Raw genomic sequence first — 23,755 nt, forward strand, 5'->3', positions numbered from 1 at the left:
CATGGCTACTATGGATGGTTAGGCTACTTAATTTATGACTCAGAACTCATTTGAATTCATTAAGCATTGTCTGCTATATTCAACCTTGCTATAGATAGCTGCTTATAAATTTTATAAGAAATAAACACTTTAGGCATGGGCAATTTATTTCTTCCTGCACCAGACTATCTTTTGTGAAATTGCACACTAACTGAAAAATACTTGCAACATCTAATTTATAGAAAGCATGAAAACCAAAGACTTCACAAAGTTGCAAAAAGGTAGACAGAAGCAAATATATTAGAGGAAGAATAAAAACAAACAATCAAAAAGAAAACACTTAAGGAATTGAAGAACGTGCCTCAAACAGTGAAGATTAATGTTTTACAAGAAAGCCACTTATGACTTTCTGTGCTTTCTGTGTTTGAAAAATAATTAACCATGGGGTGGGATTTTTAAAGAAGAAAACAAGGCAAACATTTCCTGAATTCTTACAAAATAAGAAGGTAAATATGTGAAGACTTGACTGGAATGAAATAGAATCCCTCAACTTTGAGTGCATTGTTTCCTGTCCTTTAAAAACAGACTAACCCAGTGTGCACTTCATTAGTATTCTAATTATCAAGTAGTGCTCAGTGGTTGTCTCAGACTGCCTGATTAAAAATTAAACAAAATTAATTTTTTTCCATTACCAGATGCATTGAAGGTATGGGGGGGTTTAATTTTTTTTTTTTTAAATTAAACTCCCTTCCCAACACTTAGGATCACATGCTATCATAGTGGAGCAGTAACTCACTATACTTTGCAAGAAGTAGACCATGAAAATGACTTAATTCTGAATTTCAGTGCAGAGGTGTTATTCTTATAATGCACTGCTGCTATTCTGTTCAGTTCAGTTGATCTTTGTGCTCTCCAAGGGTGAAAGAAAAACTGATGGGACTGTGACTACAGAACATGGCACACAACTCCATGACCTGCAACTAGCTGTGGTACACATAAGACAGCTTGTTTTCATCTCTAAATAGACACTGTGCTTTGGTAAGGACATTCTTGCGGATGTGATCTTGGCTCCTGAGCAGACTCAGGCATTTAAAAGTATGATCTGGACACTAACTGTCGAAGTGCTCTCTTCCAATTCTACATTTATCTAAGATAAAACTGTACCAACAGGTGTTCCACTTAATCATGAGGACATTAATAAATATCAACAGAAAGCAGTGTTTCAATAATGCTAAAAAGGATGACCTAAAAAGTTAATTTCTGGACAGCATCTCAAGACCCTTGCAAAGATTTTCAGGCACGTCCAGAGATATCGTCTATGTTCAGAATACTGAGATTAATGGGACCCCAAGATACAAGAAAAATATACAGTTATTATTGTAAACTACAGCCAGCTAGAAAAACATGCCAATCAGTTTGATCAAGGACAAGAGAGAAGTCATGTTAGACTTGAGGTTTTTTGAAATGTAGACTATGGCCCATTGTTTCATTCATGTTATACAGGCTGTCAGTGACATTAACTATAGCATTTATAAAACCATTTTAAAAGACCAGGAAAAGTAGTGAACTTGCTAAAAAGCTGTAGTGAACACACTAAGGTTGCATTAACAAACACCAAAACCTTCAGAAAAAGTACAGAATGAACCTAGCAAGACAGATTTTCGTTTGTAATCAGGCTCTCTTATGCTGGGAGCAACATACAGAGGCAAATACAGATAATGTTATCAAGTCAGTTCTTTTTATATTTTGGAATATTGGTGGTTAAAAATTATTATTGGTCAGAAAACAGAGCTTAAGAATGGCAGAATTCTTCTTAATACAACCCAATTTATGCTCTCCTTCAGAGATTTTTGAGGGGTCGCAGATATTGCTATGATATTCAACTTTCCTGCAGTATTTCCATATGAGCTCTTCAGTGTCTTAAGAACACTCAGATATGCAGCCAGAGACACTAGAGTTAGATACATAATTTTTTGGTAAGGCTCAGCTGCATTATTCTTCCCCTGTGGAAATGCGGGTCTCATTTGCAAGACTATGCATAAATATTAAGGACAAAGTCTAGGAAATCCCAAATTTGTTCCCTTGCAACAGGGCCATATCCATATGAGAAGTAAATGTTATTTGCAGTGGGGGAGTGGAGCAGGTTAAGAGGAAAACAAGAGAGAGAATTAAAAGAAACAGGGCAACTCATTCAAAATGACTGAATCTATGCAAGTAGATATCAGATGGGGCCATGAGGCTGGGTTAACATGGATTTTCTTAAAATCAATTTGTTATCCTTTTAGAGTTGATCTAAACACTGTCAGACCTTCCATATTTTATACTTGACTGTCCAAGTCCTTACTCTTTGAACAGAGAAAGTGTTCAATGCCCAACTATAGCCCTGTTAATATAATGTTAAAAGGGATTTTATTATGGAACTAATAACAGCAATACACACAGGATATTTAGTGGCATTTAATATTTGTATCTTACAAAATGTCTTAAGTATGAAAAGCTGTTCTAAGGAAAATGTCTTCATGTTTGTAGTTAAACAGCTCTGTGAGTTTTCATGTCCAAAGGTAAAATACCTACTATGCCCAAAATTTTGCAGGTTTTAAACTGAAAGGATTTTTTCTGCAATGAAATAGTCTAGGCACCTTAAAACAAATTTCATCAGCTTTAAACATCCCCAGTGTCACCTACTATGCTTTTAAATTGTATAATCAACAGCTCAGTAATCAAATAAACAGAGTCCAAGCATGCCAAAACTTAAACTTCACCCACTTGTGACTTCATTCCCCAGGCTATGACTTTGCAAATTCTTTTTTGGGTGGTGAACTAAAGCAGATAGTGCTGGATTTGTAGTAAAGGGCACCTCTCTAGCATTACCATTTTTCACCAGAAACACCTACAGCTTCCCATTCCACCTATAAAGGAAACTGCCTACACTGCAGAGGAAGAACCAAGAAATATTGGCCTGCTCTGATGTTAAATCATTATGGCTATGACAGGCATTCCTACACATGATGCATGTGCAGCTGCAAATAAGGTGACCGTGTTTTCTCCTTGGCGGTAACACTACGTGCTGAACAGCTCTGCTTCCATTTTAAATTTACACTAGCTTCCCTCCCTTAAAAATTAGATGAAAAATTTGCAAAGTAATTAGATTTCTATGTCTAATTACAGAAGACTTAATTCACTACTGATATATTTCACCTTTCTGTCAGCTAGTTTAGCAATGACTTTCACATATTCAGAGTTTTCCATACCGCTGAGCTCCAAACTAATTTACAACCTTTGGATATTGTTATGTGCTTTTACAATAAATAACAGAATCCCCAGATTTCGCACTATATTAGATCCAGGTTCCCCTTACAACAGCCACATTTTCAGATAAAAATCAGAGCTGCTGGGCTCAACACAGTCATGGTGTAGGCACAAACGAGCTCCACGTTGTGTCTCCAGACAGTCCTGTATTTCTAACAGCACATGGGCTTCATCAACAGCCGGGTACAGGTAACATCCTAACCTAAACATTATAATTACTGTGAGAGCTCAGAACAGTGTCAGTGCATACACACACATTTCTGTCACCAGTTAGAGCAGATCAGTGTGGCACTGATAAAAATCAATGGCAATGAGCTTATTTAGAACAGACAGGAGCCTTGTCTTGAAGAACCCACCTTTTTGTCAATTACACGAATTAATTTTAGCAAAGCAGTGCTGTGGTATTTTCTAAAAGAATCTCATTAGTACTGGCTTAGCATTAGCTTGCCTAAATTTGGAAAAACAGCATTCAATTCATTTGCTTATTGCAGCAGTATACCCTGGCAAAGACAGGATTCACTAAGAACTACTGTGGAAGACAGCTTAGTGAGAGTGTGCTGATAAAAAATATTATTTAAATAATCTCACTACAAGACAGCATCTCTCATCATGGATGCTGGCCAAGTGCTTCCAATATTTTGTGAGTTAGTGCAGCCAGAGGCAAAAACAAACCCAACAGTCACCAGGAGGATTTGTGGGGCTTCCCCTGGTAGCTTCCCATCCAAGTACGATGCATGCTTTCTGAGATCTGATACTAAATGTGGCAGGGCTGCTGCTAAGAGGGTCACCATGGGATTATTTTAATGTTCACTGAAATGGAAGCAATTTATTACATACTGCAGTAGCATCGCTTTCATTCAAATTATAAGAGGTTGCAAGCAGCCTTTTAAATGTGCTCTGCCTTTCCCTCCGGTCCCAGCTTACCTTCCAGCTTCTTGGAAAGATGACGCACTGCAAAGCAGGCTTTGGAGGTTATACTAAGAACAGAGTATTCACTAAGTACTCTGTTGACCTCCCAGAGCATGCAGGGCTAGAAACATACATCTGCATGCCTAAATTCAGTTTCCCCAATGGTCCAAGAAAGGAATGCATCTGTGGAACAAGTTTCGCACTTACTTGAATATTATCATAAAACATTTACATGATTTAATTAGATTATGTAAATGCTTTACTCCAAGTTGAAGCTTTGAAAATCATAATGTCATGCTCTAAATTATGCAAATATTGAAAATGCTTTTCACAGCAGCAGAAGCAAAGACACAAGTGAGACAGTCCTGCCACATGCCGTTCTGCTGTTCTCTACTCACCGAAGACCACACAGAACGCATTACTGTAATCTTGACTTTTTCTATTAGGATTTTCTGCACAGGATGTAGTTATTTCGTGCCCTCATTTTATGCTAAGCCCCAAATCCAAATTTGATTTGGAAAACTGTCTGTGGTTTATATCCACATCCTGACTAAGCAGCAGATTTTTCATAATATCCTTCCCCCTCCTCTGACACAACATGCACTTCATGGCAAGGAGATCTCAGCAAGATGCAGTAAGAGTTATTCACTGAACCATATTCCTAAGTGCTGAGCAGTGAAAAAGGTAAGTAGGTAAAACCTTGGCAAATGTTTTTCTTTTAAGTTAACTTATTTCTGCTGTACTCCTGGATAGAGTAGTGCTGCCATAGTAGAGCACATGTCACTAAGAGATCCTGGACCTCACAGGACATTCTTTAGACAGAACAGGCCTTTATATGATGTACAGAAATAAGTTACAACAGGCAGGGATAGTACCAAATTATTTGGAGACAAAAGGAACAATCAGGTGAGTCAAAAGAACCATCATGAATAAATGGCAGGAATTAAACTGTACACCAGAGTTGGGTAGCTGAATTTTAGCAGCACTTTGTTATACAAAAAACTGCTTTGTTACTATTTTCCAATAAAAACTGAGTCACCAGCTTGTTCAATGCAGCAGTTCACTGTATCTGAAACAATGAAGTCTGATGCTGACAGGCATTCAATGCCAAAATGGACTCTAAAGCATGTACTACCCTGTTACAAATCTTTCTATACCATCAGAATACCTCACCTCTAACTCCTACTGGTTCCTCAATATTTGGACATCCCCCTTCCCCAACCTGATGATCATATCCAGATTTTTTTTTTTTTGTTTGAAGCTGAAGTTTATGAAAAATCCTAAAATGCTAAAATTCTAAGGCAAGGGAACTTTGAGAATATCATGTCAGAGAGAGACTTCTTCCTGTGCAAGTATGGCTTTTCCTCACACTGTTAAAGAACCTACCCTAGTGCTCTTCAGCCATGGGTGAGCAGAGTAGTTGATGTACTGCAGGCCAGGTTATGCCACATGGCTATTGGTATATCCATGCCAATACTAACCATCTAGGGTAACACCTATCTCTAGCAGCACACATTCCTGGCTAACCATAGAATAAATCTGTCCAATTTTATCTTACACAGATTATCGCTCTGGGGAAAGCTGCTCCCTCAGCAATCTCTGTCACCTCTGGTGTGCTGCCTGGCTATGATTACAGCTTCTGAGAAAGCTGATGTGTTGTTAGAAAAGGCAGTGTGAAAGTCTGTGGGGAAAAGCCACACAAAATAAACATAAAACTGCACATAAAGGTAATCCTATTTGTGGTGGGAAACATTAGCAGCTGAAGGGTTCAATAGGGAAAAGACACCAAAATAGCAAAGGTCTAAAATCCTAATGGGACAAATGGAGCTGGAAGATGGCCAATCTAGAACTCTGTTCCAAGCAGCAGAGGGGACAACATCTTCCTAGCAAGGAAAATTCACTTCAGCTGTATTCCAGACATGAAGAATGCACTAATGTTAGACCCAGCAACCTGCCTTTTCCACATACTTTTCCCTGCTTGCAGCTCTCAGATTATGATCAATATCTTGTTCATGAAAACAAGAAAATCCTTGTCTGCAACACACTTCACATGTTCCCTTGCTCTGCTGGCTAGGCTTCCCCATTGTCTGCTGAACTCAGCCAGTCATCACAATACTGCTCACACTACTGTTTTACAGCACCTTTTATATTAAATACTCTTCTTAGCACAATCCACCTAAAATGCCATTTTTTTCACCTATGTTGGAAAGTTGCAACAGACAAATACCAAACTCGTGGGGATAAATTTGTTTTTAAAAGTTTTAGAGTACTTTTCAGGGATGCATGTGTACTCTCTTCACTGTAAGGATAAAACCGATGCTCATCACTACTCCAGAAAAAGTGAAAACATTTCATAAAAGGGAAAGTAATTTTTTTAAAGCAAGTGGTAAGAACAACACCCTCTCAACTGAATAGTAAAGTGGTTTTTAAACACCAAGCAGAAATTCTCAGCAGAAATGATCCCACAATGCATAAACCAGACCTGCCTCAGCCTCTGTCATGGGCAATACCAGAAGAGCACTAGGTAGTTACTCTAGTTATGACAGGTCTCAAGTCAGGTCATAAGCCAGGCAGAATTAAGTTTCTCTTATTCCAGATCCAACAATGTCTTTTCTGTAATAGGAATCCTTGAAATGAAACTCCCTATCCAAAACTGCACCCTCTTGTGGTTATCAGACAAAATAATTGAGCACAGCTGACTGAAATTATTCTGATTCAATTATTTCAACTAACCATATTTATCAGCCTCCTAAACTCATAAATCATAGCAATCTCTGTTGGGAAATTCAAAATTGATGTGGCCCCGCCTGACTCAGAGAAGGCGGTAGGCATCTGACAGCCTTGAGGAGCAGCCTTGTGTGAGTTGATTGAAATTTCTAGCAGTATTAATCTTAATAACCTCAGGTAGCTTCCTCCCCACAGCCTATGTCTTTCTGCGCAGGCAGCGAGGGAGGCAGCACTGCAGCAATTACTCCCTCGTTCTCTCCAGCTGACTCTGTTTTCTGATGAATATGAACATGTCAGTCATGCTCTGCGTTCATCCCTTCTCAGCCCTCAGCAATGACCAGTCCAAAACCTGTAGAATTTAAATTGTGATTTGAGCCTTGAGGTGTAGGACACAGAAACAGAAACCAGACTACCTCTCATAAAGACTTAAAACCAAAAGCTTTTCCTTCTCTTTACAAGAAGTGTCTGTGAACTGCAGCAGAAAAAATGCAGAGCATTTTTCTAATTATTCACAAAATAGAGTGAAGATATTCAAACTGTATTATTGCTGAAAATAGATGATTAAAACACAGATTAAAAATATGCATCCATCTAGGAAACTGAACTCAAGTAACCACCCTTCACAAGTGACAGGATGGTCAGAAGTTGTTGAAATTCACTGGTGTTTGCTTTGTGATGGATTAAACAACTTCCATTGTGATGAAGCTTTCATTTGTGCCTTCAACAGACTTTCCAATATTAATATGCACCTGATATCTTTCACTTCACCCAGACTGACTTCCAGGAAAAAAAAAAAGCAACATCAAAGCATCTATGGCTCCATCTACCTACCAGCTGCTGTTGGCAGACATGTATCCACCAAGCCTAACTCCTTCGTACTTGAAAATAAATGTGTTATGCAGCCACTCTCATGATGATAAAGAAACATTCTTAAGAAGAATTCCTGTTTGTGCATATCATTATCCTCAGTAGCATAATCCTTTGTTTGGGAGCAGCTTTAGACAGGCAACTTCTCAAAATAATATGTATGTATATTGAGACACGGCTGGAAGTCCTCGAATGCTTTACCCCACAAACTGTATGCTGGAAAACAGATCATTCCTATTCACAACCTTTGCAAAATCAAGTTCCAGGCACTCTCCCACCCACTACTTTCCAGGCAGACTCAAAAGTTGTTCATTACTTGCCTTAGCAGAAACTCTTTAAAATGATGAAAACTAACACTTGCAGGTTTTTTTTTTCCTTCAAGTGTGTTTGAAGACAAGTTCAATTTACCATTATATACTGTGTTCCACCCATCCTCCTTGAAATACAGAGTGGTGTAAGGGAAATCATATAAACTGTTGGGCTAGAATTCTGGCTCTTTGTCTATAACAAAATACATAATCCCCACTTTGTTACATGAATGTGATCTCAAGTTCTGATATGTGCCAGTATTTTGACTGGTATTTATAAGAAAAACCTCTCAGTTGTAAACAAACAAATAAAACATTCATAATTTGGCTAAAATGTTCTCATTTTGAAACCCGTTTCCTTACCCAACTCCGTGCAATGATGTTCCACAAAGCTCCAATAGCAATACCATTTCTGCTATTTGCCAGTCTTTCTTGTCTTCTCAGTCCTCTGCAAATTTTTAGAAGCTGGCAGTGGCTCAGTGAGTTTGTCTGCCAAGTCTATTGGCGCCCCAGGATTCAGCTCATCTAGACTTGCCGATTAGTAAGTATGTGGTATCTTTGGGTTTTCCAAGGTTTTCCACATTCTCCTCAATTCATTCTGTTTAGGAGCTTTTCCACATCCCTCCTGCCAAAATCCTGAACTCAGCATGGCATCAGAATAAACGGACAATTTGCTGAGAAGGTACATTAGAGGGTCTTCCCTGCTCAGCCCAGCTGCTTGGCAGCTGTGCTTTAGCTCAAGGGCAATGGTAATCATTTGCCAGGCATCTTCACACTGGGCACTTGACTCCAGGATTTAGTAAGACTCATTCATCTCTTTCTCCCCAAAGCTATCTTCTGTGCTGGAGTACTAAGGCTCCCTTATGAAGCTGGAGCAGCCATAGCACCAAAAGCTGTAGCATCAAACAAGTTTTCTCAAGAATAGTTCAGAATTCTTTTGCTGTAAAGTAAGTTAGTATGGAAGGAAGAGAGGGCCTCTCTTTGTTTATTAATAGTTTATTAATCACATCTAATATCATGAGATGTTCTGACTATGACACTCTCTTGAAGTCATAAACAGGGGGATAAAGAGTGTCATAAACAAGTATTTCTGAAAATATAACTAGTGTGACTCAAGAGTAACAGCCCACTTGAAATTTTCTTCCTGCCTCTCACATTACTGCTGGCTTGGGTTAATTACCCCATCTGGTAACTTTGAACCGAAAGGGAAAGAATAATGAACAGCTAAAAATCCTAAACCCCTAGAATGTGCAGCTTGAACTAATAACTTAAGGAGTAATAACCAACCTACATGAACCATCTTCAATATCAGAACTAAAATGTTGCAACATAAATGGCAAGTCTCTAACACTTAAATCAGTTAACATAGAAAGATTAACATGGTCGAAATTTAAGGACTTTCAATATCATTGGGGTTTTTTTAATCCTTACCCCTCTATCCTTTTCTTCACTTCCTGTTGATTTCTTTGATCTTTCCTATTTCCCTCTTCCAAGGAATCCAAATATTCCTGATCTTGTCATTTTCAATTCACTTTTCATTCTGCATTTGTCAGTCTTTGTTTTTCTCCTCCTGTCTATTTTACTCTAAATCTGTGTATGCCATTTTCTTCTCACTTTGCTAGATTCTCACTGACCAAAGTGGCTGGTGGACTGAGCAGAAGCAATGTGCAAATTGTTCGGTGATGTATCCATGGCTTCACACTTTGCAGCTCCCTTTATGGCAAGGCCAGGCTTCGTGAAAAACTGATTTGCAGTTTTCTCTCAGTCACTTCACAAGCTATTCCAGCAATCATAGGCTTTCTGCAACTTCAGAACAGCATTCATATCTCAGGCATCACAAGAACAATTTTAAGCACTTTCTTCATATCCTCTAGAAAAAGAAAAAATACCCTGGACGTCTTCTGTGAAGCCAAATGGAAGCTCTATAGCACTACAAACTTGCATCCAAATGCTGATCTTAATGATGATTACCTACTTTTCACTGCTCTAGTTAAATCAAAGGCATATAAGACACCATGTGGTGTCATGTCAGACTAGTCAGACACTGTTGAAGTCCATCCTAGATCAGCTGCAGAATTTGTCTCAAATACTGCCAGAGGTACCAGGCTGAAAGACTAAGAATTCCAAACGCAGAGGCCAATCCAGAATTAATGCTTTCTGTTCCCTGTTGGAAAGTTCTATGTTTTGGAAGCTTAATTCTTTACAAAGCACCGTTCTAAACTAATTTTAGTGTTGCACATAATCCAGATCATATGGCTTCTTCTTTCCACTCAGCTTTAAAGTACAAGGTAAGGACTATAGGCCTAGAGCAAACACTCAGTCTACCTAAGCTATCCAATGTATGTTCTTCATTTATTCCGATGTTGACAAGCTATTCATTAACTCCCTGGGCTTCAGGATAAATCAAGCTAATTTTAGCACTAACACCACAGGAAAAGTCCAGGTCAGTACTGAGTCCTGTGGTTTGGTGTTTGGTGGTGGGTTGGGTTTGTTGTTTTTTTCCCCTAATATTTAACTTAATATTAAGTTGGCACCACTTTAATTCAAGTCAAACAGATTTCTATTTCAAGCTTCTCATCAAATGGCCATTACTTTCTGTGGAGTAAAAATACTACATATCAAGCAGTTTTGCAACTCCATACCAGAGACGTATTAATATATATTTGTGAAAAGAGAAAGATTTTCAGCATCAAACCTAGAAAGAAACAAAATTTTAGAGAGAAAGACTGACATTTTTAAGGAATACTATAACTCATTTTTTTAAAATCAAGACCTACTGAAGTTTCTTACCTGGACACAATCTGTAAAGAGAGAAAAATAATTTTAGAGGCATTTGAAAATAGAATAATTTTGTGCCTACCAATGCTACTATATGATTGTATAAACAGAATTCTCTGAGACACTGAAAGTGATCCAGAGCTGTGAGATTAGTCAGACCATGATTTGAACTTCCAAGGCAGTGATGGACTCCTTGTTCTCCAAAAACTTGCCTTCACTGTGTTATTGCCAAAGAGTATTTTGCAACAACATTGTTTCCAAACACCATACTAGGATTCTGTAAGAAATTCACCTGAGACATGAGAGTTTTCTGAAATCTCCTATAACACAACCCACAACAAAAGTAAATATACAGAAACATGCAAAGAAACACACAGGAGCAATGTGCTATCTTAGCTCTAGACACAAAACCTTACAGACTATGTTACTATTTTTAATTTTCCATTTTGTACCTTTTCTGGTAAACAGCATAAGTCCAGGTAGCTAATTAAAGACTGGACAACCACGTGGGCATTCTCTGCCAGTACTCTTTGTAGTGTCCACCAACTGATGGTTCAAAAGGATTTTTCAAAGTCAGGGGTGCTGACTTTACATTTATCAACCATTATTGGATTCATCTTTTAAGTACTGTTTCAGTTACTTTCAAGTCATGTAAACTTTAACATTGAGAGGTTTTTTTCCTTGTGCGGGTTTATGTTTTTTTTAATTTTTTTTAATTTTTTTTTTTTCTGGGGGAAAGAGTTGTGAAAGGGAAGTGCCACAGTGCTCATGCCTGTGAAGACTACTTTATTACGTATGCTTTGAGTCACCATAAGCACATTACATTCAATAACCTCTAGTTCTGGTATCAGGACAGACAGTGAACAATCACTCCCTATTCATCCTCTCCCTCTGCCACTTGTGATTTTATGGACTTTTGTCATTCTGTCTCAATCATCTGCCTTTCAATATATTTAGTTATCCTCATACAGGTGTTGCATGCTATCCCTCATTCCTGCCACTCTCCTCTAAAATCTTTCCATTTTACTACATTGGGCTGAAGATGGAAGAAACCACAGCTACATACAGTATTATGAATGCATATACAACAGAGATTTATAAATACATATTATTTGGGGGGATTAATAATGTTTGATTTTCTTTACTTACTTGCTAGTAACTCCCAACATTTTAATTAAATTTTGACCTTTATTAAGCTGTTTTTAAAGATCTATAAAACCCCCAAGATCTTACTTCCAAGTAATAGCACTATTGGTATTTACGCCCTACAGCACATAAAATAACTGGTTTGTCCCGTATTAGTTACTTAACATTTCCTGCACTGAATTTCATCTATCATTTTATCATCCATAAGGCCATTTCATAACTCTTTGTTCATCTCTACTACTCTAAATAGTCTCTGCAAACTTCGCCATATTTTTCTGCAGCCCTTTATCCAAAAGGTGATGAGTATACTGTGAAGCATATGCCTAGGCACAGATCCTCGTGGACTTCCCTAGTAATTTATTGTTTTGCAACCAAATTTGATGATTTATTCCTGTTTCCTATTTCCTTTTAATCAGTTATTTAACCATTTTAGAATCCTTCCTTTCCTCCTGTACACTTAGCCCAGATTCTGCTTTACAGACAGATGAAAATTATTAAAAATTGGCCCTTCTGCTCTCCTAATTCTACTGTAATGTGTTTTCATTCAAATTTGACCTGCTAGTCCCTTCCTTTCCAGTGTTCATCCACTCTCTTCTTCCCTATTGAACACACATTCAACAAGACTAAGAGACCTCAGTAGCAAGTAAGGTGATGGAACAGTTTATACTGAGTGTCACCATGCAGCACTTAGAGGATGGGCCAGGGTATCAGACCCAGCCAGCACAGGTTTAGGAGGGACAGGTCGTGTTTGACCAACCCGATCTCCTTTTATGACCAGGTGACCCACCTGGTGGATGCAGGAAAGGCTGTGGATGTTGTGTACCTGGATTTCAGCAAGACCTTTGATACTGTCTCCCACAGCACACTCCTGGAAAACCTGCAGCCCGTGGCTTGGACAGAAGCACTCTGTGCTGGGTGAAGAAGTGGCTGGATGGCCAGGCCCAGAGATCGGTGGTGAATGGTGCTGCATCCAGCTGGGAATCTGTCACCAGTGGTGGCCCTCAGGGGTCTGTGTGGGCCCTGTTCTGTTCAGTATCTTTATTGATAACAAGATGAGGGTATTGAGTCTTTCATTAGTAAATTTGCAGATGATACTAAGCTGTGTGGATCTGTTGGAAGGTAGGAGGGCTCTAGAGAGAGACCTGGAATGGTTGGATGCATGGGCAGAGTCCAATAAGATGAAGTTCAATAAATTCAAGTGCCAAGTCCTGCATTTTGGCCACAATAACCCTCTGCAGTGTTATAGGCTGGGGACAGTGTGTTTGGACAGTGCCCAGGCAGAAAGGGACCTGGGGGTGCTGGTACAGCTGACTGAACATGAGCCAGCAGTGTGCCCTGGTGGCCAAGAAGGCCAATGGTATCCTGGCCTGGATCAGGAATGGTGTGGCCAGCAGGAGCAGGGAGGTCATTCTTCCCCTGTAGTCAGCACAGGTGAGGTCACACCTTGAGTGCTGTGTCCAGTTCTGGCTCCTCAGTTCAGGGAGGACATGGAGATGCTTGAGAGTGTCCAGAGGAGGCAACGAGGCTGGGAAGGGGCGTGGTGGGATTGGGCTCTTTCACCAGGCAGCAACCGACAGAACCAGAGGACACAGTCTCAAGCTGCGCCAAGGGAAAATTAGGTTGGATATTAGGAAGAAGCTTTTAATGGAAAGAATAATAAAGTACTGGAATGGTCTCCCCTGGGAGATGATGGAGTCACCATCCCTGCATGTGTTTAAAAAAAGACTGGATGTGGCACTTGGTGCCATGGTTTAATTGAGGTGTAAGGGCATGGGCTGGACTCGATCTTGGAGGTGTCTTCCAACCTAGTGACTCTCTGATCTCTTCATATTATTTATTTATAGAGCTTTCCAGTTCATATAAGCTTACAATATTAAAGGAAATACAGCCAAATAAAAATTAAGCCTGAAATCTATCCTGCATTTATTACACATTAAAAATCAAGTCAAATCCCACACACTGTTAGGCAATTTCCCTGTTACCTTCACACTGCCAGCCATATACACTGCCAGACAAAATTTCATTAGACCTTTATTGCTAATGTGAAGAAACGTTTAAGGAGTTCTGCTGCATCCCAAAGATATAGTGCAGAGGTTTTCTCATTTTTTTTTCCAAAGGGGTGGGTGGGGAGGGTGGCACACAGGCAGGGCAGACAATACCCAACAAGATTTTGTGTCTGATGAAAAGCTCCACATAAAAAGTAGCAGCCCACCCAAGGTGTTTGATGTTCAGACGACTGAAGCACTACTGATTTGGAAATGTAGTTTTTCTTACAGTATACAGGTAAATAGCTCATGCCTAATTACAGATGCAAACAATTTGAAATAGCAAAGTCTAAAATATAAATGCTGAAAATCAGACAATCAGAATTTCCAACGAAGCATTCATTCTGGAGCAGATAGGCAACATCATTAACACAAATGCAAACAATAGTACAGATGATTTAATTGGATTACTCCTATGAATTTTTCCAAATAAGCTCCTTAAAAAAGCCGTAAGTGGAATTAACTGTCATCTTTTCTGGATGTTTTGGCCTATAGCATTCAGTCATGCTTTCCAAACGTGATTTCTGCAGCAGCTGTGTGTAAACAACAAATCACATTTGGATGTTTCGATCCAAGAGTGGGTAAGGACAAACAGAGGTGAGCAGCATGCTGCCCCTCACCACTAACACCAACAGTTGCCATAGAAACAGGAGGGATCACTGCAAGAGGCTGGTATCGATCTTTCCATCCCATGTTCATTGCTATTTCTTCAGAGTAGTCTTACACAATGCTACCACAACCAACACAGTCACACGTACCCAAGCTCTGAAGTTAAAGGGAAATAATAGTGTTGAAAAAGCAGCAGGGAATAATTAATATTACAGTTAGCCTGGGTACACAAAGAGCAAGAAGCAAATCTTCATCTTAGTGAAAGCTACGCCAGGGGAAGACAGGATGTCAATATGTACAGGAATGTTTCACCATGCCTTCCACCTATGTTTGAAATTTCCTGTGCATCCTCTTACAGCGCAGCATTGCCTGTTCTCAGCATTTGTAACAACATCATAACCAATGTCTAGGTCACCTATGGCAAAGAGTAGGGTATAGCAAAGGATATTTTGTGCTTAGTTGCAAGCCTTTTACATCATGCCAGCATACTGCAGATTGGTATGGATCCAAAAGGGTAAGACAGTCTAAGTAGACAAACATTAAAGAGATTTTTCACGTTAACAGTAGCACAGCTCCAGAGTCCCTCAAAGCACAACTTAACCTATAACTAGGGACAAAACATTACGTGATTGTATCAGAGATTTTGGAAAAGAGTAATATTATTTCCAGTAACAATACATAGCTGAGAACTGCATTTAGTTCACAAATTGCGGGATGTTACTTCGTTGATACTACCATACAGCTCAAATGAAAAATATATTTTAAGGTTTCAGTTTCACAAAAAACATTCCTTCTGAAGACATGCAAAAATGGGAGAAGTGTTTAAAATATTAGACAGTATTAAGAAGGCATTTTAAGACCACTCCCAACTCTATTTGTAGCCAGAAGAGTTAGTGGAATGTGGCCCCCTAAAAGCAGAAGGCAGCTTATACAAGAAATATAAAATAATATTCTTGAAAACAAGTAGATCACTTCTGCTACATGAACCCTACATTGTCCCAGTTTTGTATCAGCATAATAACATTTCTGTAATTCATTATATTTGCATTAAGCTGATGTAATAAAGCAATAGTATGGAATGTACCCACTATCTCCAGAAACTTTAGAGTTCACAAAATGATTAGCCACTCAAAAAAAAAATCATCTAGGTAGCACAGCCTTCAAAAAAATGCATCATAGTTTCTCAAGGCAAATATAAAAGACAAAATTACAAGTCTACATCAGTATAGATATTCCTAACAAAATTTTAACCTTTTTTCTTTAAAAAAAACAGATCCTGAAAAAAACCTTTTACAATACCTACCAGCTGTACATCAAGTTAACAATTCCAGAATAATTCAAACAAATTACAACAGTATATGATATTTAAGGGCTCTTGGAACCCTGTTAATAACCAGTCTCCCATCATAGCTTAAAGAGGCAAATAGCCATGGGTCTGCTGAGGACCATTCAACTGCATATACGCTATCTTCATGTTCTTCGTAGGTAGCTATTACACTGTCTTGAAGGGGCTCTTTAATCCTAAAATTGAAAACAAAAAAACATAGTAAGGATCTGTAAACACACTTGATTTTTAAAGGCTGTATTAAATGTCATTAACATCTAGATACATAAAATCCCATTTAAAATATAAGAACACAGTAGTAAGTTCTAAGGAAATATTCTATACCTTATGTTTAAGGTATAAAGTCAAGTCAGTGCAAATGACCCCATTTAAAGGGACAAAGTAACTCTTACTCTAAATTTCACAGCAATTCTTGCCTCTCAGAACCTAAACTAAACATCTCACTCTCTAAAGCAAGTGAAACTATGTGGCATGATGTAAATGCACAACTTTTTACAAACATCTTTTCTCTCATCATGTTACATCCCATCGTCTCCCCCTTCACTGTTCAATGAATGCTTAAAATAACACACAGTCTTAGAGATTCGTAAATGGGTAAGAAGCCCCTAACATCAGTCTCTCCTGTGCTGCCATCCTGGACCCATTCTTTCCAGAATTATGGAAGGGAGATGGAGCCATCACTCTGAACACTGATTTTATCTCCCACTGCTAGAATTGTATCAGCTCCAAATTCTCATCTATTATTGTATACCCCATCTCTTACTGCCACAGCCAAGCTCCTGCTCACCCACATCATAGGAGAGACACAGATTCCCTTCTGCATTGCAAATATTCAAGGTATTCAGGCAACTCTCTGAAGTCCAAACCACTCAAGAGTTATTGACTGTACTCTGCTAACTGAGCCCTCCCCTCCATTCCCAAAGCCAGTCTCTCCTCTCAGAACACCACTACAGAACATTATTCTGTAGCTACAGGGTAGGGGAGTTTTCAGAGGATGACCTCAGAGCTCCTTCAGCCACAGAGAATTGTCTCTGTCTGACAAGAATCAGTCAGCCCTTCAGAGTATCTGCTCATCTCCTAAAACAGCCTTGCACTACAGTTGCAACCCTCCTCGTGGAAAGCAAAGCCAAAGAGCCTTGTGAATACCACTCAATCATTTAAACAGATGCTGCTACTACAGAAATGAAGTGTTTTCATTGGCTGCCTTTGCCCTTTCCTGCTGCTCTCTGAAAGCAGGCAGTTCTGCAATCACAAAGCCTGGATGGAAGCACAGTAGGATCTTTTGCAGGGTATCGCTGTCCCACCCAGCCAGCTGCTAATCTAACACTGCCATAAAAATTCAATTGAGTTTAATGAAAAAACCAAAAGCAGGCTCCTAACTGTAGAATAGCTTCAGATGTGTATTTTCAAGGATTTTTATCATTTACTTGTGCTACAGTAAAGGTCAACTAAACAAAAAAGGTCACAGTGCAACCAACACCCAGCCCCTGGTTAATTGCAAAGAACAAGCTTCTTTTGCAGTTTTCCTGAATATGAGCTTTGATACAAATCATCTAACAGCAGAGAGCTAACAAACACATAGAGACACTTCATCTCCTGCAATGTGTTTTTCTAACTTCCTGCTAACTGACGTGCCTGGTTAAGGGAAAGTTGGTCATGTCCCCAGACAGCAATGTGCTTCATGCAGTGCTCACCCACTTACCCACAACTCCATTATTCTGAAGGTTTCAGATGTCTCTCTGGATAAGCAGGGGAGTAATGCACAGTGCACATGGCTGTCAGGGGACACGACCGACTTTCAGTTAACCAGGAATCTCAGTTAACTGAAGCTTGGATAAACAAGGTCAAATAAGCTTCTAGATTACACTATTTTCTGTATGCTCAGAGTTGTTTCAGGGTTTCATTTAAATAATACAGCTCATCTAATCTAATTTACAGCAGTCATAACGGGAATGAGTGTTCAGAAACCAAGTCTGTAGATGAATTTCTGTTTGGTATTTCCATTTATAAATACTACAGTTTTTAACTGTGTTTTATTATTGTCTATACACTGGATTTCCACTTAGATGTGAAAGTAAATTTTGTACCTTCCCAGAAAAAGAAAGATGTTATTCCATGTGGTTCTATAGGCCAATGGCACAGCCTTGAAACAGTTATTGAGAATCAGAGAAAATTCTTGTGGAAGCAATCACTTGGTGTAAAAGAGCTAGATATTATACAATCAGGATAGAAAAAAAAAGTCTCAAAATGACATGTGTCTCAGGAACAATACAGAAGACCCAAAAGAAACTGTCCATGAGTACACTTTACAAACATGATGAATGAAAATAGATTAGCCTTTAAATTATGCAATGGGTAATGAGCCCAGAAGGATTCTGCTAGTGGAATAAAAAGCAAAGTTCATTTCATGCATGTGAAAGACTTTCTAAAACATTTAAAGAAAAAACAAACCCAAAACTAAAGAAGGAGCTAATTTGTTTGTGGTAAGATTTCTTCCTCTTAGAGGCAGACTACCTTACCTGATGCTAAGAGATTTCCAAGAAAGCACATCATTTTTCTCTGCATTTTGGCTATGTTTGCTTTTTTTGGTAATCCAATAATAGGCTGAATTAATTTTTTTAATCTGTATCAATCTAGGGTACCTAGAATTGTTATGATCCTGAGTCACACAACGATTTATTTACCCAAATGAAATTTTACGCATCTTTTACACATCTTTGTTTATTAAAGAATTATCCCAGATTAACAAGAAGAGTAGCTGTACAGAGTTGGATATGAAACAAACTTTCTTCTATGCTACTTTAATATGTATAATTCACATTGTTGCCAGAATAGAGATACCTGTTTTTACTTAAAAGCTGTAGGTTGTGGGTATCAAAACAGCTGTTTATAGCTATATATATATATAGTATGCACATGTGTACAAAACAGCTATGCATAGCATGGATAGCTATGCCATATAGCTAGCTCAGTGCACCACAGTTGTAGGCGCTTGGCCTATTGATCTCATGATTGAGAGATGGTGCTGTGCAAGGCCAGTAGCTGGACTCAATGATCCCTTCCAACTCAGCTTATTCTGTGATTCTGTGACTGTATTTAATAACATACCCAGTAATCCCTTGTTACACCTGGCAAGCTTAGCAAGCTTCCTTGCCCCAGATCTTCTTGATCCTTAAAAAGCTTCTTTAGTTTCCTACTTTCCTATCCCTTTCGAAGATTTTATTTTGACCAGACTAAAATACCTTTTCTTCTCTAAGTTCTTGCACTGCATCAATTGACAATGCACCACCTTCCTTTTTGCCACCAAGACATCACAGTATGAAATGTGCAGTCTCTACCTACATTGTGCATAAATTTCAGATCTGTGCCACACAGAGCTGAATATGGACTGTTTTCTCTGTAGTCTTGTCCAAATAGCACGACCTCAACCAGCTTCTATGAAAGGAGAACTGATTTTATTTTACTAGAAAACTTTGAGGTTAATTGTGCAGCAGATTCAAGAAAGAAGTCTGTTTGAGCCTTGGATAACTGTTTTCATGTAGAAAGCTGTTATTTCCAATTACTTCTCATGGTAACAACCACTTAAGTTCACAGTGCTCACACTGTTTTGTCACCACAGTGTTCAATAAAATATGGTTTTCAGTCAGCAAAAATCATTAATTCCTTATCATAGTCAAAATTAAATCCTCTTTAATCTAAAAATCACTATGAAATAGAAATGAATCAATAGAGCAAGTAGCATGTTCTGTAGCATCCAAAAATGAATCCTGAAAAGCACAGCACTGGATTCTGGAATAAAACCATGGATGCACTTTCCTTTTGACTTGAAGAGAAAATTGTTTCTGGTAAGATTAGTCAACATACTATTTGCTTTTTCACTCATTTTAAATAGCCTGAATTCAAGTATGTTTATTCTTGAACACGTTTTTTACAGATAATAATAGGCCATTCATACTATTCCAATCATCATAATTTTTTTTATTTAAAAAAGAGCTTTGTGAACTGCATCCCCAGGAAAACAGAAGAAGAGTATTTTTAAATAACAGGTTTCACAGATGTCCTAATATGAAAAATAAATTAAGGAGGGTATACTTACTGATAAGGGTTAATGAAAGAAATACAACAGGAAAACAAGAAGCATTTAAAGAAAATAGTCTTGGAACTGGAAAGTGCTGCTGCACTACATTTTGTCCAGCTCCTTACACATCCAAAGTAGTCCTGAATCCTGGCATTCCACAAAACAAACTATTTCACCTGTTTTAATTAATTAGGTCTCTTGGTTGATTCCGTAGCACAATCCTATGACTTCTAGGTTTCTCCAAGATATTAATATCAAAAGCCAAATAGCATCAAATTTAACACTGCTGACAGCTGTGTGAAAATATCCTGAAAGCCTGCCTCAGCATATTTGGCAAATACTTTTCAAAATATCATCGCTGGCAAATCTCTCTCCTGAAGTCACAGATGCATATACAAAGGTGTTATGTTAGATTGCACAGTTCATATGTAATATTGTGAAACTACATGATTTGTTATTCAAAAAACCCTAAACTACATTTCTATCATGAAAAGTAGATACCACCAACTTCTTTAGACAGAATTTTGAAGAAAGTCTCCTTCTACAGAGAGGGCAGCCACCCTTTTCTCTCTGGTCCATTCCAATGGCTGAAGATGCTTCTACACATAATATCTCATTAAAAGCTTTACAATCTTAAGTGAGATAGTCTGTACTGAAAGAACTAATTTTTTATATCTCTCAGCTTTAAATATAAAATGTTGAGAAGTGCTTGTGTTAAATGTTCTGTTTGTATCAAAGGACATTATGGCTAACACCTATGACAAAAAAGATAGAAACATAAGCCTTCATGAAAAAATACACTGAAAGTGTATTTTCTGATAGGAATTTCTGGTACAATCTTCTTTATTCTTTTAGACCATATCATCAAAAAATGTAATATAAGGAAGAGGGCAGTATACTGACTTTAGTAATCAGTTCTGCCAGTGAAAACAGCAAACATCTTAAGCCTGTAAACCCCAAAGAAAACTAAGGGAGCCGGTAGCTTATACTGCAAAATGAAAGTTTTAGGATGGCTTCCTTTCCAGAACTGATGTATAAACTCAAAATGTTATTGAGTTATAAATATATACCATATAAATATTTTCATTGTTATAGATACAGAATAAGCTTTTTCTCTTAAAGAGCAAGTCCTCCATTACGAGTTGAACCTTGTCACAAAGTTCTGGCCACAGAAGCCATGAAGAATAAAAACACTGCTGTAGATGCAGCACGTACCTTGCTGCTGGTGCTCCTATGATATCAAATATTCTTCTCATGCTGTGTATCACCAGTACACCAGAGACCTACACAGTTCATAATTTAAATCTATAAGGCAAACAAACATATTGGAGTAACTGAAGAAAAGGAATCCTGACTGGCAAGTAAAGATAGCCACACTAAACTGCAAGAACCTAACAGCTTTCTTTTATTGCTAGAAAAATCAATGTAGAATTAAAATGACTATCACAATAATTTAATACAGTAACATATAGACTCACTCACTAACATCAGGATTTTGGATGACCAAAGACAAAAGGAAGGATGTAAGACAGTAACTACCTTCCTTAGGAGGAAGACAGTTCCCAATGCTGTCCTAGTATCTTATAGGGAGCTGACAGTCAGCTTCAGGAGATTTAGAACTCAGGCAAGTACAGTGTTGCAGCGAGAAAGTTCTTGCAACAACAGAGTGCAAAGCCACTAAAGAAACAGGTCAAGGAGAAGCCTGACAGGCAATTGCATCCACAGATGCGAAATGACCCCCATGTTTTAAAAGCTCTGTTCAAACTCAGGCATTGAAAATCACTCCTCATGTTCTTATCATCCAGGCACATTAGCTTTGTTTTGGGGATGAAACCCAAATGAACCCAAGTACTCACCCTCATCTGTTCTATTTTCATTTATTTTGTACACTTTTTTCTACCTATGATCAAAGTGCTAGAAACTGAACTAGTATTGCACTTCATCCTCAGCTGTTTGGTTTTTTTTCCATATTTAAACTGTGTGTTAAATAATCCAGACCAGGGACTTGATCAGAATATAGCATAGCTGTCCGTTGGCAACATGCCTGCAGCTTTCTCTGAGGACAACTCCAGCCTCTTCTTAGACTACTCATTTTCAACAGTGGCTTCGTGATTCCCATGCAGAAAGAACTGAAGCCTTTCTTAATTCAGTGCAAGAAAACAAACAGTTGGCATGTTTCCCCTAGATACATTTCACAAAAACCATGCATGCACAGCTGGCATGTTTTAGAACAAACAAAAACACAGTTAGTTAGAGCAGATAAACTCAAGAATATGGCTCATAGTAAAGGAAAACCATACAAGGAAGAGAAAGTCTTCAAAGATCATTCAGAGGGCAGTAAATGTCCCTGAACTGCAAATAGTCAGGGGCCAGGAACATATCCAGGGGAAGTACATCTTCTTTTCCTATTATTTTTCCTCCTGACTACTATAAGACACATGATACAGGCTAGGGAGACCTTTGACATGATACAGGGAAGCTGCCTGCTCTTACCTTTTTTGATTGAGAGAAACAACAGCAGTAGTTAAAAAGTAGGAAAAAGACAGACTTGACATAGAGTTCAATCTAAACCAGCAGGAGGAACCAGTAGTCACTTGATTTCAGCAAGAGACAGATCTTCATGCAACAGCCCTAGTTATATTGCTTATTTAAGCATGTTCTCATCTCTAAAATGGGAGTAGATAGGGCCAAGATGTCCACACAGATAAACACTGAAGGACAAAACCACTAAGAAGAAATCCTTAGTAAGAGTGGAATACAGCAACTTTTACTTTGTCTATTCATTATGCAATGAACTTGAATTATTTTCTTTTGAAAAAAACTATCTCCAAATAATTATTTACAGTTGGGAAATTAAAAACCAGGCAACTACTGCAGTAAAACTGGTACGAATAATGAGTGAGTAGACTCATGCATAGCTCTACACAGTTGAACAAGGAAGGGTTAAGGGTATTTGCTTTTGTTTCCAACCAAGAAATACAGCAAAAATTATGACATTTACTCTGAAATATATTAATATATTAAAGTTAACAAGTCCTTAAGATCTCAGGATGGAGTTTTAACTATGTAGAGCAGTATTACAAGTCAAAGTTTTCAAAATATGGGGCTTTACTAAGTAGACCACACAATAAACCTTTGAAAATAAATCTGGGACATACTCCTAATTTTTATATTTAATCCAAGGAGGATTTTTACAAGTGATTGTATTCAGGACAAATAAAATGCAGAGTCTTTTCCTTCCTTTCCACTTGATATTTTAACCTTCTGAGACAGATATGGTACTCAGTCTGAAGGTGACTGGCTAGAGACACCAGTTGTACAAATACATGCTCTTCCTGGTGTATTTCAAGATACACCTGAAAAAGACACTATCAGTGTTTGTGTGCTGTTTAATAACAAATAAGATGTTCCCAAAAACAGGATAAGTGAACCTTGTGCAACTATAACACTTGTTCAAAAGTCTAGAATATACCCAAGCAAAAAAAAAAACCAAAAAAAACCCCCCCAAAAAAACCCCCGACCAAACCAAAACTAAAAAACTCCCACACCCCTCCCCCATTAAAGCATGGAGTGAAAACTTGGATTTTACAAAAGAGACAGCACCCATGGAGTGGTGCAAGAGACTCTTCACAGAGGTCTCTATGAGGGTGTCAGA

The 23,755-nt window shown here is 38.3% G+C and overlaps 1 protein-coding gene across 1 annotated transcript in view; it reads right to left on the minus strand.

Moving 5' to 3' along the window:
• Window positions 1-13,843: 13,843 nt before the first annotated feature.
• The window catches only part of EIPR1 (EARP complex and GARP complex interacting protein 1), a 74,631-nt gene continuing 64,719 nt past the window's right edge, over window positions 13,844-23,755 (minus strand). Inside the window, exon 9 of the mRNA XM_033056050.2 lies at window positions 13,844-16,198. Coding sequence (XP_032911941.1) covers window positions 16,024-16,198 — 175 coding nt within the window. The 3' untranslated portion in view covers window positions 13,844-16,023. The remainder of the gene's footprint in view (window positions 16,199-23,755) is intronic.

Source organism: Catharus ustulatus, chromosome 3 (genome assembly GCF_009819885.2).
Source record: "Catharus ustulatus isolate bCatUst1 chromosome 3, bCatUst1.pri.v2, whole genome shotgun sequence".
NCBI classification, from domain to species: domain Eukaryota; kingdom Metazoa; phylum Chordata; class Aves; order Passeriformes; family Turdidae; genus Catharus; species Catharus ustulatus.